This window comes from Pseudorasbora parva, chromosome 3 (assembly GCF_024679245.1).
Source record: "Pseudorasbora parva isolate DD20220531a chromosome 3, ASM2467924v1, whole genome shotgun sequence".
Classification (NCBI taxonomy): Eukaryota; Metazoa; Chordata; class Actinopteri; order Cypriniformes; family Gobionidae; genus Pseudorasbora; species Pseudorasbora parva.
The window spans coordinates 40,332,298-40,348,349 of record NC_090174.1 but is presented as its reverse complement, the minus strand read 5'-3'; the positions used below and the strand labels follow the sequence as shown (position 1 = coordinate 40,348,349).

At 37.0% G+C, this 16,052-nt stretch overlaps 1 protein-coding gene and 1 long non-coding RNA gene across 2 annotated transcripts in view; both read left to right on the top strand.

Moving 5' to 3' along the window:
• The window catches only part of ubash3ba (ubiquitin associated and SH3 domain containing Ba), a 45,933-nt gene extending 33,999 nt beyond the window's left edge, over positions 1-11,934 (top strand). The window contains exons 8-14 of the mRNA XM_067438834.1: positions 254-371; positions 571-693; positions 836-928; positions 2,853-2,997; positions 3,146-3,252; positions 3,396-3,505; positions 8,420-11,934. Coding sequence (XP_067294935.1) covers positions 254-371; positions 571-693; positions 836-928; positions 2,853-2,997; positions 3,146-3,252; positions 3,396-3,505; positions 8,420-8,557 — 834 coding nt within the window. The 3' untranslated portion in view covers positions 8,558-11,934. The remainder of the gene's footprint in view (positions 1-253; positions 372-570; positions 694-835; positions 929-2,852; positions 2,998-3,145; positions 3,253-3,395; positions 3,506-8,419) is intronic.
• A 729-nt stretch (positions 11,935-12,663) lies between these two features.
• Positions 12,664-16,052, top strand: part of LOC137071131 (uncharacterized) — a 68,085-nt gene continuing 64,696 nt past the window's right edge. Inside the window, exons 1-2 of the long non-coding RNA XR_010904392.1 lie at positions 12,664-12,701; positions 13,141-13,205. This is a non-coding gene — a long non-coding RNA (uncharacterized lncRNA). The remainder of the gene's footprint in view (positions 12,702-13,140; positions 13,206-16,052) is intronic.

The window sequence follows — 16,052 nt, the reverse complement described above, 5'->3', positions numbered from 1 at the left end:
TATTTTTACATTTAATTTACAGTACAAATTTTACAATCATAAATTTTTACAGTACAATAGTATGTATTATTGCAATATAAGATATGTCTATTAATTTGATTTAAAAAATCACTTGGGGTGGGGTGTGGACAGGTTTACCTTCTTTTTTTGTCTTTAGCTGATCATACGTTGAGAGGGAGGGGTCTTGTTTTAATGTTACAGAATATGAAATCTTTTCCATGTATAATGTTTTATTCAAAATGATTTGTTTTAGATCCTACGACCCAATCAGTCTCGATTGCCCAAGAGAACATTGTTTGTGTGTCGCCATGGTGAGAGAATGGACGTAGTGTTCGGGAAACACTGGATCACTCAGTGCTTTGATGCCAAAGGTCTGATTTCAATTTTCCAAAGCAGTTCTTTGTGCTTGTTCCCACAGCCCGGAAAAAGCTGGAAATATCAGCAAGTTATATTATGCTATAAAATATTTTATCAGCTAAAAAAATACAAATATACACTGTATCCAGAACCCTGTTAATGTTTCATCTCTGGATGTGTGCTCTTTTGTCTATGCTTGTGTATATTGAGCAGGTCGGTATGTGCGGTCAAACCTCAATATGCCGCTGACTCTCCCAGCGAGGAGTGGGGGGTTCAGGGACTATGATAAAGACTGCCCTATCACTGTGTTTGGATCCACGCAGGCACGCCTAGTTGGTCAGTCCTTCATCACTGTTAAATACACATTAAGAGCAAGATCACATGAATTCCTTTCTATTTCACATACTAATTGCATTAAAGGTGTAATTTCTACTCCACTATCTGCACTAGCATGTGTTTGTGTTATTTGTTTTCACAGGGGAAGCTCTTCTAGAAAGTAATACAGTGCTAGACTTTGTATACTGTTCTCCATCTCTGCGCTGTGTGCAAACAGCTCATAATATCCTCAGAGGTAAAATAGCACCTTCATCCCTCTTTCATCTTTCTTTTGTTTCTTCATGAATTGGTTTCTACTTCATTAGCCGTGCACATTTACCAGAGGTGTCAAGTAACGAAGTACAAATACTTCGTTACCTTACTTAAGTAGAAATTTTGGGTATCTATACTTTACTGGAGTAATTATTTTTCTGCCTACTTTTTACTTCTACTCCTTACATTTTCACGCAATTATCTGTACTTTCTACTCCTTACTTTTTAAAAATAGCCTCGTTACTCCTCTTTCATTTCATCTTGTTTAAAAAAAAATTATGCAGATAAATCGCGTCATCCGGATAGTGTGAATTTGATTGTGGTTGGATGAGAAGTGTAAACATATACCATTCCAACACCTTATTGGTTACTACGCGATCCATCGAGCCTGCACATGACTCAAAGCACAAATCACACACGGTGTTGCCAGATTGGGCGGGTTCCAGCGGACGAGCACGCACTTTCAGTCAATCAGCGATCAGCAGCAGACGCGCTCATTCATGACAGCCAGGTTTTTAGTGCGATAACTCGTGGTAGATGTATATTCAAGTGATCGCTATGCTAAAGTGGCAATACAGTATAGGCTATATATACACAAGCCGTTTCTACAAAGGAGTGGGAGAGTGAACCAACTCTCAAACGTGGATTACACCTGTGACTCGAAGACTCTTTATAAGTATAATCATGATTCCTGTCCATCATAATATACACACTCAGGACATCTGCAACTAGCAACCCCAACAGCTGCTGAAAGAGGTTTGAATCAATGATGAATCAGTTTTGACTGGGCTAAGTGCATGTTCTATGAACTTCACAAGGTTACTGTAGTTTTGTCAGAGTAAAGCTAAGCGCATTGTTGTTATTTTTTTGTCGGCGGATTATTGTACAGTATCAATGAATTACGCATTTTGGCAGTGGTGTGTTATTAACGCGTGAAATGCCAGTTAATTATGTGCTTTTTCCATTCTCTTAAATTGGGCACTGTTTGCACTTAAAGTGGCTTCTTCAATAAAATATCATCACATTATTTTGGCAGTTTTGGTGACCTTTGAGCCCTGCACAGGCCCTTCACAATCCTTCTTATGACACACTCCTGCAGTCATTAAAATAGTTCAGCTTTGTTTGTAATATTTATATATAATATATATAATATATGTAATATTTCGTTTAGTTTCTTTATTAAAGTTAATTTAAAAAAATGTTTGGATAATTTGTTTGTTTGTTAATTTTTTTTAAAGTGACAACCAAGCAGTCAGCGGCCGACAGTGGGTATGAGCTTAGGGGTGTAAAAGTCAGGGTCCGTAGGGCTCTAAAGCGTCCTCAATCTGGCAACACTGATCACACATGTAGCCTACATTTACATTCCGATAAAGGTTATTCATTACTTATATGCAACTAGTCATCATATCTTCCGCTTCAGTAAACACATGTTAATGCTCAGCAGTACACATAATGGTATATGTCCATTGTACTAATATGCATTTATTTTCAATGGGTATATATGCGGCTGAAGCAGGTAGCCAGTGCATCCCAAATTTTTCAACATTAACATTTTAATATAACATTATAGTCATTATGGGCTTTAGAAAATTTTTTTTTGAGGAGGTGGGGTAGTGCACTCTAGGCCCCTGTGGTGTGGCCTAAGCTTTTGTCTTTAATGGCATTTTTTTCCTTACATTACTTTTACTTTTATACTTTAAGTAGTTTTGAAAACCAGTACTTTTACACTTTTACTTAAGTAAAAAGCTTGAGTTGATACTTCAACTTCTACAGAAGTATTTTTAAACCCTAGTATCTATACTTCCACTTGAGTAATGTATGCGAGTACTTTTGACACCTCTGACATTTACATCCCTAAGCAATTCTTCCCATGTGCCCCTTTCGCTGTTATGGACTGTATGTCTCAGGTCTTCAAAAGGATGGGAAGACAAAGATCAGAGTTGAGCCGGGTTTGTTTGAGTGGACTAAATGGGTGTCGGGAACCTCATTACCCGCCTGGATCCCTCCTGCAGACTTGGCGGCTTCTAACCTTAGTGTGGATACAACGTACAGGTATTTTATTAGACATTCAATGTAGTATATGTCCTTTTTTGTAATGTTGCTTATTAATAGTATTATTTATTGTTTTATGGCTCCATTTGATTTCATTAGTAACTTCCTGCATTGAATGGAATTATTAAGTTGATTTCTTCCCCTGCAGACCTCATATACCCATCAGTAAACTGGCTGTGTCTGAGTCCTATGAAACTTACATCAGTCGCAGCTTCCAAGTGACGCGTGAAATTCTGTCAGAGTGCAATAATCTGGGTAGGTCATGAGTGTGGGTATTTTTGCTTGCGTATATAGTTATATATTATAATAACATATAAATATAGTTGTTGATTGAATCTATATTGATCTGAATGCTTTAAGAAATTTTATATTTACTATGTTATTCTGGCAACCAACAGGAAACACAGTGCTGATTGTGGCCCATGCTTCCTCTCTTGAGGCTTGTACGAGGCAGATACAGGGGCTGACCCCACAGAACTCTAAAGATTTTGTGCAAGTGGTCAGAAAGGTCAGATCTCATACATACATACATTATAGATGTGAATATTGACTAGTTGACTATAAATATATAAGAAATTTAAAAACATTTTGATTTATTCATAATTGTTTAAAAGTTTGGGGTGGCAGATTTTATTTGGCTAGAGATTCATCAAATTGAATTGATCAAAATCGGCAGTAAAGACTTTCAAATAAATACTTAAATGTTAAACTTAAAAAAATAAATGTTACACGGATCCCAACAAATATTAAGCAGCTGAACTGTTTTCAGCATTTGATTGCAAATAATAAATGTTTCTTGCCTAAAATATCATATTATAATGATTTATGTGATTCTAAAGACTGGAATAATAATGCTGAAAATGTATCCCAGGAATGCATTACATTTTAAAATTGTTATTTTAAATTGGAATAATATTTTACAATATACTTTTTTTTCTTGGTGAACAAAAGAGACTTCAAAAACATGAAAAAATATCCCAACCCCAAACTTTTGTCAATTTACATATTTTTTTTGATATTTTAATGTGATCATTAAATTTGTCACACACACACACACACACACACACACACACACACACACACACACACACACACACACACACACACACACACACACACACACACACACACACACACACACACACACACACACACACACACACACACACACACACACACACACACACACACATATTGATTGATTATTAGGAACACCATACTAATAGTGTTTGACCCCCTTTGGCCTTCAGAATTGCCTTAATTCTACGTGGCATTGATTCAACAAGGTGCTGAAAGCATTCTTTAGAATTGTTGGCCCATATTGATAGGATAGCATCTTGCAGTTGATGGGGATTTGTGGGATGCACATCCAGGGCACGAAGCTCCCGTTCCACCACATCCCAAAGATGCTCTATTGGGTTGAGATCTGGTGACTGTGGGCACCATTTTAGTACAGTGAACTCATTGTCATGTTCAAGAAAACAATTTGAAATGTGTCGAGCTTTGTGACATGGTGCATTAATCTTTAATTAATCATTAATCTGCTGGTAGTAGCCATCAGAGGATGGATACATGGTGGTCATGAAGGGATGCACATGGTCAGAAACAATGCTCAGGTAGGCCGTGTCATTTAAACGATGCCCAATTGGCACTAAGGGGCCTAAAGTGTGCCAAGAAAACATCCCCCACACCATTACACCACCACCACCAGCCTGCAGAGTGGTAACAAGGCATTATGGATCCATGTTCTCATTCTATTTACGCCAAATTCTGACTCTACATCTGAATGTCTCAACAGAAATCGAGACTCATCAGACAAGGCAACATTTTTCCAGTCTTCAACTGTCCAGTTTTGGTGAGCTCGTGCAAATTGTAGCCTCTTTTTCCTATTTGTAGTTTAGATGAGTGGTACCCGGTGGGTTCTTCTGCTGTTTACAGCCCATCCGCCTCAAGGTTGTGCGTGTTATGGCTTCACAAATGCTTTGCTGCATACCTCGGTTGTAACGAGTGGTTATTTCAGTCAAAGTTGCTCTTCTATCAGCTTGAATCATTTGGCCCATTCTCCTCTGACCTCTAGCATCAACAAGGCATTTTCGCCCATAGGACTGCCACGTACTGGATGTTTTTCCCTTTTCAAACCATTCTTTGTAATCCCTAGAATTGGTTGTGCGTGAAAATCCCAGTTACTGAGCAGATTGTAAAATACTCAGACAGGCCCGTCTGGCACCAACAACCAAGCCACTCTCAAAATGGCTTAAATCACGTTTCTTTCCCATTCTGAAATTCATTTTGAATTTCAGGAGCCCCACCCCTAAATGCATTGAAGCAACTGCCATGTGATTGGTTGAGTAGATAATTGCATTAATGAGAAATTGAACAGGTGTTCCTAATAATCCTTTAGGTGAGTGTGTGTGTAATATATATATATATATCATTAATATCCATTAAGTCATTAATATCCATTAAATAAATAAATCAGCTAATTTTGTTTAAATGAAGGATTGCAGAAATGAGTACACTTTAGATTTCATTCAACAAATGTATAATATCCTAGCACTTAGTATGTCCTCCATAAATTTAAGTATTCTGCTCTGATTGGCATGGGGAGTACAAGTTCATGATAAATTGTCACATCTGTCCTGTTTAACTCCTGGATGATGACCTCCTTAAATGCCCTGATTTTTAATGGGGAGTGTTGCTCAACTCATTTCTACAAAATCCCCACAGGTGCTTAAGAGTGTTAAGACTGGATTAAATACATGTCCACAGAAGGGTTTTCACCTTGGGAGAATGTTAGATCTGTTAGATCCAAAATTATTGACTTGTCTCATGAGACCAGAGTATGGATTCCCAGAAGTCTATATTTTGTAAATATGTTCCTTGAAAAAAGCTAAATGACTTTATTGTGTTTTGGCTTCAGTAGGTAGTTGTAGTGTGGACAAGAACCATGCATGTCACAGGCTGCATCTTACTCTGTGAGATAAACACTCATCTTTTCATAGCTTTTCCTGGCTCTGTAACACTCACTTGAAATTTCTCTTACTCTTTGCCTAGGGGAAAAAAAACACTTCTGACTAAATGAAAGCTTACAATAAAGCCTGATTAATTCAGTGGCCTTGTAACAAGTCCATTGTTTTGGAATTTCTGTTACTTTTGTTATATTTTCACACCCAAAACAGTGATTTGGTAATCCTTTTGTGTGCAAGCTGCAAAGAAATAAGTCTCCTGACAGTTCTCTGGTTAAAGGGATAGTTCACCCTGAAATGAAATTAAAGCCATATTTTACTCACTCTGCTGTTAATTCGATGCCCTATGTCCAGTCCTTCTATCCCTTTCGGACCTCAAAAGCAGCACGTGGTTCTTCCTATAATGGCAGTGGATAGCGACCAGGTTAAAACATTAAAAAAATTATACAAAAGTATGACGCAATGATACAGTGAGACCGGTGAAAGTGTCTAGGAGGCATACTATAAGTTTTTGGGAGAAATAAACTATTATTTAGTCAAAACACTGAGCTCAGCCATTACTCTGTGTGCGTTCCTGTAACGACTAACCTAGTACAAACCGCTCATGCTCACTCACTGTTGTCATGGCACCCATGATAAACACACAAAATAAAAACAAAAAGTTAGGCTCAATAATAAAAAACGCGACTCTCGTCTTTTCTATATGATAAGAAATAATACAATACTAATAATAAAACCTACTGAAGTTTATATTGTGCACCGGTTGTCATGACAACAGTGCGTGAGCATGAGCGCCATGCCCAAGGGGGTAATCTAGCGCTCGGAAAGCGTTCCACCCCTAGGGGCTGCCATTGCTAACCAAGCCATCACCTGCTGTTAGCATCCCATTGACTCCCATTCATTTTTGAGTCACTTTGACAGTGAATAACTTTACATCTGAGACGTTTAAAGACTCCATTTGTCCATTGTTTATTTCTAAAGAAACACGACAATGCATAAAAGGCTCCATTACCTTGTATCTTACACTATCGCCCCGCAGAAGCTGTTTTTGTAAAAATAGGCTAACGATTGCGTCATAACCAACGCGACTCTGTCGCACAGTTGAGAAATTACCATATAGACCTGAGGAGACGCTCGCAGGCAATCTTTTACTGTCTATGAGACAGTCGGGGGGACGTGGAGACATAAAGTCTGATAAAGTTAAGGGGGAAGAATGGGGAGAAGCCCATAGTGAGCTAAAAGCAACGGGAGAAAATATTTAAACAACGTGATTCAGCTTTCACTTTCCACATCTACTAGAAGACCTACAGCTGTCAGACTTGGCGGCAGTGGCCCAGTGGTTCATGTAGGTTGTCTACAAACCAGAAGGTTGGTGGTTCAATCCCCGGTTCCACTTGACCAAGTGTCGAAGTGTCCATGAGCAAGACACCTAACCCCAGCTGCTCCCGACGAGCTGGATGGCGCCTTACATGGCTGACATCGCCGTCGGTGTATGAATGGGTGAATGTGAGGCAAAAATGTAAAGCGCTTTGGATAAAAGCACTATATAAATGCAGTCCATTTCAGACAGGAGGCTCACGTCACATCTACGTCCTCCAGCTCCGTCTGAGCCTGCGCAGTTCGCTCAGCCATCAGGAAGTGAGTGCCCCTAGGTTGACTTCATTATTTAGCCGTTGACGTCAATGGGATCGCTCGGTCCATTTCTTTTACTGTCTATGGCCGTGCCTACTACTGACGGTTCGTACTAGTATTACAGGAATGTAATGGCTGAGCTCAGTGTTTTGACTGAATAATAGTTTATTTCTCCCAAAACCTTAAAGTTTGCCTCCTGGACACTTTCCATATATGGCATGGGTCTCAATGTATAATTGCGTCATACTTTTGTATAATTTTTGTAAAGTTTTAACCTGTTCGCTATCCACTATTTTTTTAATTTCTGCTTTTGAGGTCCGAAAGAGATAGAAGGACATAGGGCATTGAATCAACAGCAGGGTGAGTAAAAGATGGCTTTAATTTAATTTCAGGATGAACGATCCCTTTAAATTGTTGTCAGCATTAAGTCTGAGAATGATTCAGTGGGGTATATGACACTTTTAATGGTCAAGAAATGACTTGTCCTTAAATGTTTTGATTAAACATATTTATCTGGTGATCAAAATTGCCTTAAATTGACACCAGAGAAGATGTACTCATTTGTGCAACAAAACATTTTATCACTTTGATAAGAAACTCTTATTTTCCTCAATCATTTTAACATCCTTCTTTGATAATTGGTCTAGCAGACTTGCTGGAGCATTATATTTTTAAACACCTCTAACATGTAAAGAGCAATTGCTGAATTTATTATGTTTCAGAGGGGTTACTCATTTACGCTGTGCACTCTACCTCGTATATATCATATGATAAACATTCTAGATGTTCTCTCCCCCCCCCCCCCCTTCCATTTTCTCTCACAGATACCTTACTTGGGCTTTTGTGCTTGTGAAGAGATGGGTGAGACAGGCGTTTGGCAGCTTGTGGACCCACCCATCCTTCCACTAACCCATGGACCCAATCACAGCTTTAACTGGAGAGAAACGCTGCTGCAGGACTGAGAGGCGCTGCAACTTTATCTTCACTGCTCTTCCTCCAAAGGCAACAAAGACGTAGCTTACAGTCACATCATTACAGACCTGCATTATAGCACTATAAAAAGCTCATGCTTCCATAGCCACGTTCTTGCACTGCTACAGTACACCTCATTGACTCTGTCTTAATATATACAGCATAAGAGCAGAAATATTTGCTAAAGATTTCCATAATGTGCTTAAACACCAGTTAAGCTGCGGCAGAACTCTTGCTTCCAACTGTAGCCCAGGCGTAACTAAAAATCTGAGCGCTTCAAAGACATACTTCATACACAGGATTTAATACACAGAGAGAAACTCAGGATTCCTGGAAATTGTGTGTGCGAAGTTGAAGAGTCATCATCCAACACTTCCAAAATGGATGCCGCTGGACTCGGGTTGGGTCTCCGCACCCTTTGTAAACTCCATTTTACTAGACTCTGTAGGGGAACGAGATTTCTCCATGTTACACTGTGAATCAAGCAGACGTGCACAACCTCTTGCATCAAGATTTCCCAATTACACCTTCTACAAGCCCACTCACCAACCTCCTGAAAGCACAAGAATATAATCTGGCAATCAGATAGACTGCGAAGCAGCTTTAAAGTAGTTTAGAAATGGATTTGGTGGACAGCACATTCGTCCTGTGCCTTGCTGTCATGCTGCTACTTTTAAACACTTTGCAACTATAGGACACTTTGGGAGGACTGTTAGTTAGGGCTTATTTGGAGACCGTATTTAACGGTGTACTGTCACACTTTTTGCATGTAGGAACGATTTTGCAAAACGGAACATAAACCTACTAAGGCATCATCAAACATTCTAAGACAATGCCACAAATGGTTACAACTTCTTAAGCAGCAGCTTAAATAATGTTATGTGCAGCTGTTAAGGAACGCATTGCTGTAAGGCAAGCTTTACTTTCTGAGCACTTGAAAAATCAAACCAAACAGGAAAGAATGCTTAAACAATGTAAAGAATTGTACATTAATGCATAATGTGTCTGTATATACTAAGTAACATAGTAAAATCCATTTGATGTGTTTCACCTTTAAATGGAATAATTATAATTGCATTTATTTATATATTCATAAGATAGTTGTAAAGAGATGTTGGTGCTTCAGGTTTTTTGTTTGTTATTTCCTGTTATTGGAATAGAGAAATCAAGCCATAGCAAATGACGATATAAATCACTATAATGCAGTGTTTTTCTCCACTCCAAGCACTTACATAAGCATATCTGTTACGGTTACTGTAATATGCCATCTGTGTTCCCTGAACTTCATAACTATTTTAGCCCACCCATGGTTTGACATTTAATGATGATAAGGAGGAGGCATGCATAATGAGGTGTGCAGTGCATTGCACAATCAAATGAGCTTTATGGAACTTTTGGCATAGTTTTCAATATGTGCTGATCTAATGTAATAACTTTAAAATAAATGTAGACGTTAGGCTCGGCCAAACATGCCAAGGGTGTGCAAGCTTAGATCTACCATAATGTTTTTGACATGTTTTATGATGTTGCTGTTTTTATTTTATTTCTTCTTATTCTTATTAATTATTTTTGCATTTAAGAGTTGATCTCTTGCCTAAATGAGTCTTGCCAGAGGACAAATGTTGGAACCAATAAAGTGATAGTTCACCCAAATTTTCTTTTCAGAGCTGAATTTTTTAATAATATTTAAGCCACTCTTTTGTGGACTAAATAGTCATTGCATAAAAACCCCCATTGCAAATGTATAGTAAACATCCCAAATGAACAAACAGGGGAAAGCAACAGAAATGGCAGATCAAAAGTATAGGATCCATTTAAAAAAAAGAATGCATTTTCTTTTTACAGTCTAATATTTTGAAAGAGAAGAATTTCCAGTTATCAGTGGTTGCTGATTTTAGCCGTGTTAAGTCGTTCTGTTATATGTTTGGAATTTTGCTAGAAAGGCTATGCATTCAATATGTTTTTGTATATGTAAATGGTATAAACCAGTTCTCTTTTTCAAAATAATCAAAGTAAATGACTTGACTGCATATGACCACTAGTATATTTTTCTTTTGAGATCTTTTTTTTTTTTTTTTTTTTAATAAATCAATAAATGGCCTCAACTCAATGATCCGGTTCCGTTTCACCCAGAGGCAAGAAATCATTGAATAACAACTTTGGCAATGTGTAATGCACAAATCATCATATGACATCAGCAGATTTTAAAGAGTAGGCCTACTATTGCACATTAAGCTTATTTTACAATCATTTGATTGTAATTGCTTATAAAGACCAGTCCAAAATTTCTGCTTTTGTGTCCCTTGGAAGAAAGTAATAGTCAAGACTGGCACGTGTGGGAATAAATGATGACAGAATTGTCTTTTTTTTTTGTTTAGTTTTTTGGGTGAACTATTCCTTTCAAACATTTCTGATTACAGGGAGTCTGAGACAAATCTTTCTTTATTCATTTGGTATTTTCCAGCGCAACAGTATTTAACCTTCTAAATGCTTCCTAATCATTAATTTAAATGAGACATTTATCTTGGCACAGATGACCTTATGAACTTTATGATTTTTATTTGGTCAACCCAGTGTAAGTGTGAGTGGAGATGTGGTTGAGTGTTCATATGCTAGACAAATAAATTGCTTACCTTATTAAATTGCCCTTGTCTGCTATTACCACAAGTCTACCATGAATAGATCCTTGTTCTTCCAAAAATGGCAACACACAACTACCCCATCATGTCTATCAGTGTGTAAATTACCACAGAGGGTTGAATGTACAGCTCGTCGAAAGCTGATCCAGACCATGTTTGACTCACTGAGAGGTAATATTGTCACTGTATAATTTTTCAGATGCATGCTATGTGTGCAAATTCGTTTGACTATTTTGAAATGAAGTATATTATGAACCAAAGTGCTTCATTGATTTTTATTTTTTATGAATCGTTTCCCTAGGAGTGTATACTTAGACACCCATGTTTTACCATTTCTGATCAATGATTGAGGAAACTTATACATACACAAAATCTAAACGCATAAGAAACATAAGGGTAAAAAATTATGATATTACAGATTGTTAGCTATTAGTATTGATTGCTGTTTGGTCCTGCCTGGAATTTATGTTTAGTTATCTGCTTTCATTCAGGTCATCTGATCTATTTCAAGTTATTCAAATTGAATGTTCGGGCATTTCAGAAGCTTACAATTGATCCTTGCATGCACAAAAAGAAAATGCAAATTTAATCCATTCATAGTAAAAAATTGCATTCCACCGCGAAACTATCTTTTTAAGTAGGCTATGATTGTTGACATTTATTTTACAACTTATTTTAATGCGTAACGTTTGTAAAGCATGTTTGCAAATAAATATTTTGTCATCCAACATCGAAGAGTTTTTTTCTTTGACTGAAATTACTGAGTAAAGGGTAGGCTACTAACAAATAATAATAATACGTTAGTAGGCCTATCTCTTGCAATTAGCCTACTAATGGTCTTGCCTGTTAGGGGTGAGTTGAAACTAAAGTTTAAATTATATTTTCTAATATTTTATCAGTAGCCTATATCGTATTTATTATTAATTATATCAACAAATTGTTTTGATAATATCCATTGACAACATCTAGATCTGTGACTGATATGCGAATACACGTTTTCATCAAGTTCCTCTCCTTGAATCTCTCCCTCTAAAATTAATGCATGATTTATTTTGTTCACAATAATCATTTAATGTGTAAATGTGTTTAGCTGTTTACATATTTCTTTTAGAGGAAAAATGAGGGAAAAATAAACCACGCAGTCTCTATCATGATGGGATTGGCCGTTCGCTGCAAACGTCACGATGTGCACGAGGCAGGTACGAGCTTGTGGTGAGTAACGATAACGGGTGGCGTTTCGCAGTCAGCTTCTCTAAACTCTCGATTCAGTATGCCAACAAAAATTTAACATGATAATTAAAAAGTTGCTATCGTTGTAGTCCATTAAATGGACAAGTCCGGAGTTTTGGATATAGCAAATGATACCTATTTTTGATAAAGCAAGTTGGGATAACTGTTACTACTCTTGTTTTGTCATCGACTGACGGCTAGCATCCCGCCTTTTTTTGTTTAACTGGAAAGCATTTTGATTGGACCAAAATATTACTTTTTGCAGGTAAACCCTACTTTTTAAATATGTTATACACAGAAACATGTATGATCATAGAATGTTTAAATGATGCCTTGTGTCCACTTTTCTTTGCCCATGCGCACTGAGCTGGTAACTTATGTATAACGTTACTACTTTCTCTACCTCATAAGTTAGATTATTGCTGTTGGCACTTCTGGTTAGATGCTAACTGCTTTTTATTGGGTCTGTAAATAAGTTAATTGAACTCTGCACAATTACAATACAGTTGAATGTAATCTAACGTTAATCTAATAATTAAATGAACTGTTGAGATTCAGATGGGGAAATACCTTGAAAGGTGTACTACATCTGTTTTCAGACCTGTATTTGTTAATGGTGTCTGCTATAGCTTCTTTTTATGTTGAGTCTTTAGTCATTTGGGTATTTGTGCAGCAACGAGGACGCATTTGCTTTGTCTTTGCAGAGGAGAAAGTGAGACCTATCGAAGACTTGACGCATTGAAGACTTGACAGACGCCCTCTCACTTAGGTAAGTTGTGTATTTAAAGGTGCCCTAGAATGATTTGAAACAATATTTTAAATAGTTCTCTGATATCTACATAGAGCAGTGGTTTGGGCCAGCACCCCTACCCATTCTCTAGGTCCGCTTAGTGTTGCCAACTAATTTTCCAAGGAAAGTAGCTAAAGCCTGCCCAAAAAATCGCTAAATGTCGCTAGATGACGCCATGCGTTAATTAGCATATTAGTGACGTCACCACGCCGTCCTTGCGTTCAGTCTGCCTGACGTTTTTTCTCTCCTAATCCGTGCTCATTTACTATATTTTACAATAGTATAATACAGCCGACTGTCCAATAAATGTTTTCATTTCCTATACATTTTTGTCATACAATATATGATATAGTGAAAAAAATTATATGTGTAAAATTTGAATTGAGAAACTGCATGAACTAAAGCTCTGTGATAGTGAGTAATATAAGTGATAAGCACAAGAGATGGAACTCATCATAACTAATTTATTCAAATATAAAACAAAATAAGCAGATAACATTAAGTGAGAAATCGATGGCAACCTTGTGTGCTCATATGTGTAGCTCGCTCATTCACGTCTGTCAGCTGCTGTCTGTAGGCGCGTGCAGCTCCCCTCAGCCATTCACTGAACAGGGCAGACGCAGAGAGAGGTGTGTGTGACGGCAGAGGGGAAAAAAGACCTCGCGCTTGCAGGACAGTACTGGCGACATTTGTAAACTAAAGTAGCTGAAGTTTGTCCAAAAAGTCTCTAGATTTGTCGCTAGTCGCTTTTTTGACAATAAGTCGCTAGAGGGGTCTGAAAAGCCGCTAAATATAGCGACAAAATCGCCAAGTTGGCAACACTGGGTCCGCTGACCCCTACCGCCCCCATCAAATAAATTGTAGTCCAATTGTCTTCCCTGAATTTTAATGCTGATTATTATGCCTAATATGCTTATTGATAATTAATTTATTATAGGTTATACACACTGCAATTCAAATGTTTGGGTCAGTACAATCCCCCCCTTTAAAGAAAGTGATACTTTCATTCAATGAGGATTCCTTAAAGCTACACTCTGTAACTTTTTTTTAGTTTATTCTTAGCTAAAACACAGTTCTTTCAAAAATATATCTGCTCATTAATGTATATTTACTTCTTTCAAGTAATAAAGTATTCTCGTAAGTTTATAATATGCCATTGAAAATACATACGGGTGAGGGGTTTGAATGCTGGTGGTCGCCATGTTGCTGCTCCATCTTGTAAGTACATTAGCCAAAGAGGGACATACCCATAAATCCAAGCTCGATGGCACCGTGTCGAATGTCAAATGTGAAGAGGGGGATTGCCATGTTAATCTTGGACTAAATCGACTAAAACGAAAAGTTAAAACGAAATCAGAATTGAGAGGAACAGAAACTGTTATTCACTGGATGGTCATATACTATGGAGGACCAAACCTGCACAAATTAAAAATGAATGAATGAATAAGTAAATAAATGAATAAATAAATATACACATATGTAAATTAATAAAAACTAATAGATAAATAAATGTGATAATAGGAAAATAAATAACAGAATAACGACTTGATAAAAAAAGATTCATTTTTAATCAAATACAATTTTGTATTATCCTTCCCTTAATTTATTATTTTCTGCTTTTATAAAAAAATATATTTTTTACTTTTATTTATTTGTTAATTACATTTAACATTTATTTTTACATACATTTTTATATTTATGCGTTTAGGCGGTCCTTGTGTAGCTTCAGCACATCATTGGTTGAGAGCTCACCAGTCTATGAAGCTCACGCACACAGAATCAGACCAGCTGAGGAGAGTTGTGAGTAAATGACGGTTGCATAGTTCTTTCACTAAACAAACGTATCAATGTTTCCAACAGTTTGACCCATTGAGAGAAGTTCCAGTGGTCCTTATAGTAGTGATTTTGACCTCGACAGGTTGTAAGATCAGCTCTTGCATGTGTATACTATGGCGGACGTTAGTCAGCTAACAGCTAACGTTAGTTAGAGAGTTGCGCTACTTAGCGAATGAAGTCGAAAACAACGCATCAAATTACTGTTGTCAAAATTAGATGTGCTTATCGATGTTTTAGGAGAGTTATATTCAGATATGGATGTGGAAGTGAAGACTGAAATGTTGCCGCGATAATTTTTTAGACACGCTGCAAAACACTGTATGTCCCAGCACATTCAAAACCCGTGCGAGTCAGATGGTAGTAAGGTGGGACAAGTCCATCGCACTTTCTTCTGATAAGTACCATTGAAACGTATCTCTCAATGGGTCAAACTGCTGGAAACATTGATACGTTGTTTAGTGTCTGTGAAAGAACTATGCGGCCGTCATTTACTCACAACTCTCCTCAGCTGGTCTGATTCTGCGAGCGTGAGCTTCAGAGACTGGTGAGCTCTCAACCAATGATGTGCTGAAGCTACACAAGGACCGCTCTCCTCATTTCCATGCTGCACACGGAAAAAGAAAAAGAAATGAATCAATCGATCAATAAATGTAAAAATAAATACATGTGGGAAAAATAAATGTAAAAATAAATATAAAAATGAATTTTAAAATTAATTAACAAATAAATAAAAGTTAAAAATATATATTTTTATAAAAGCAGAAAATAATAAATTAAGGGAAAGATAATACACCATTTTATTTGATTAAAAATGAATCATATTTATTTAATCAAGTCGTTTATTCTGTTATTTATTTTCCTATTATCACATTTATTTATCTATGTGTTTATTAATTTACATATATTTTTTTATTTATTCATTTATTTACTTATTCATTCATTCATTTATTTATTTTTAATTTGTGCAGGGTTGGTCCTCCATAATATACC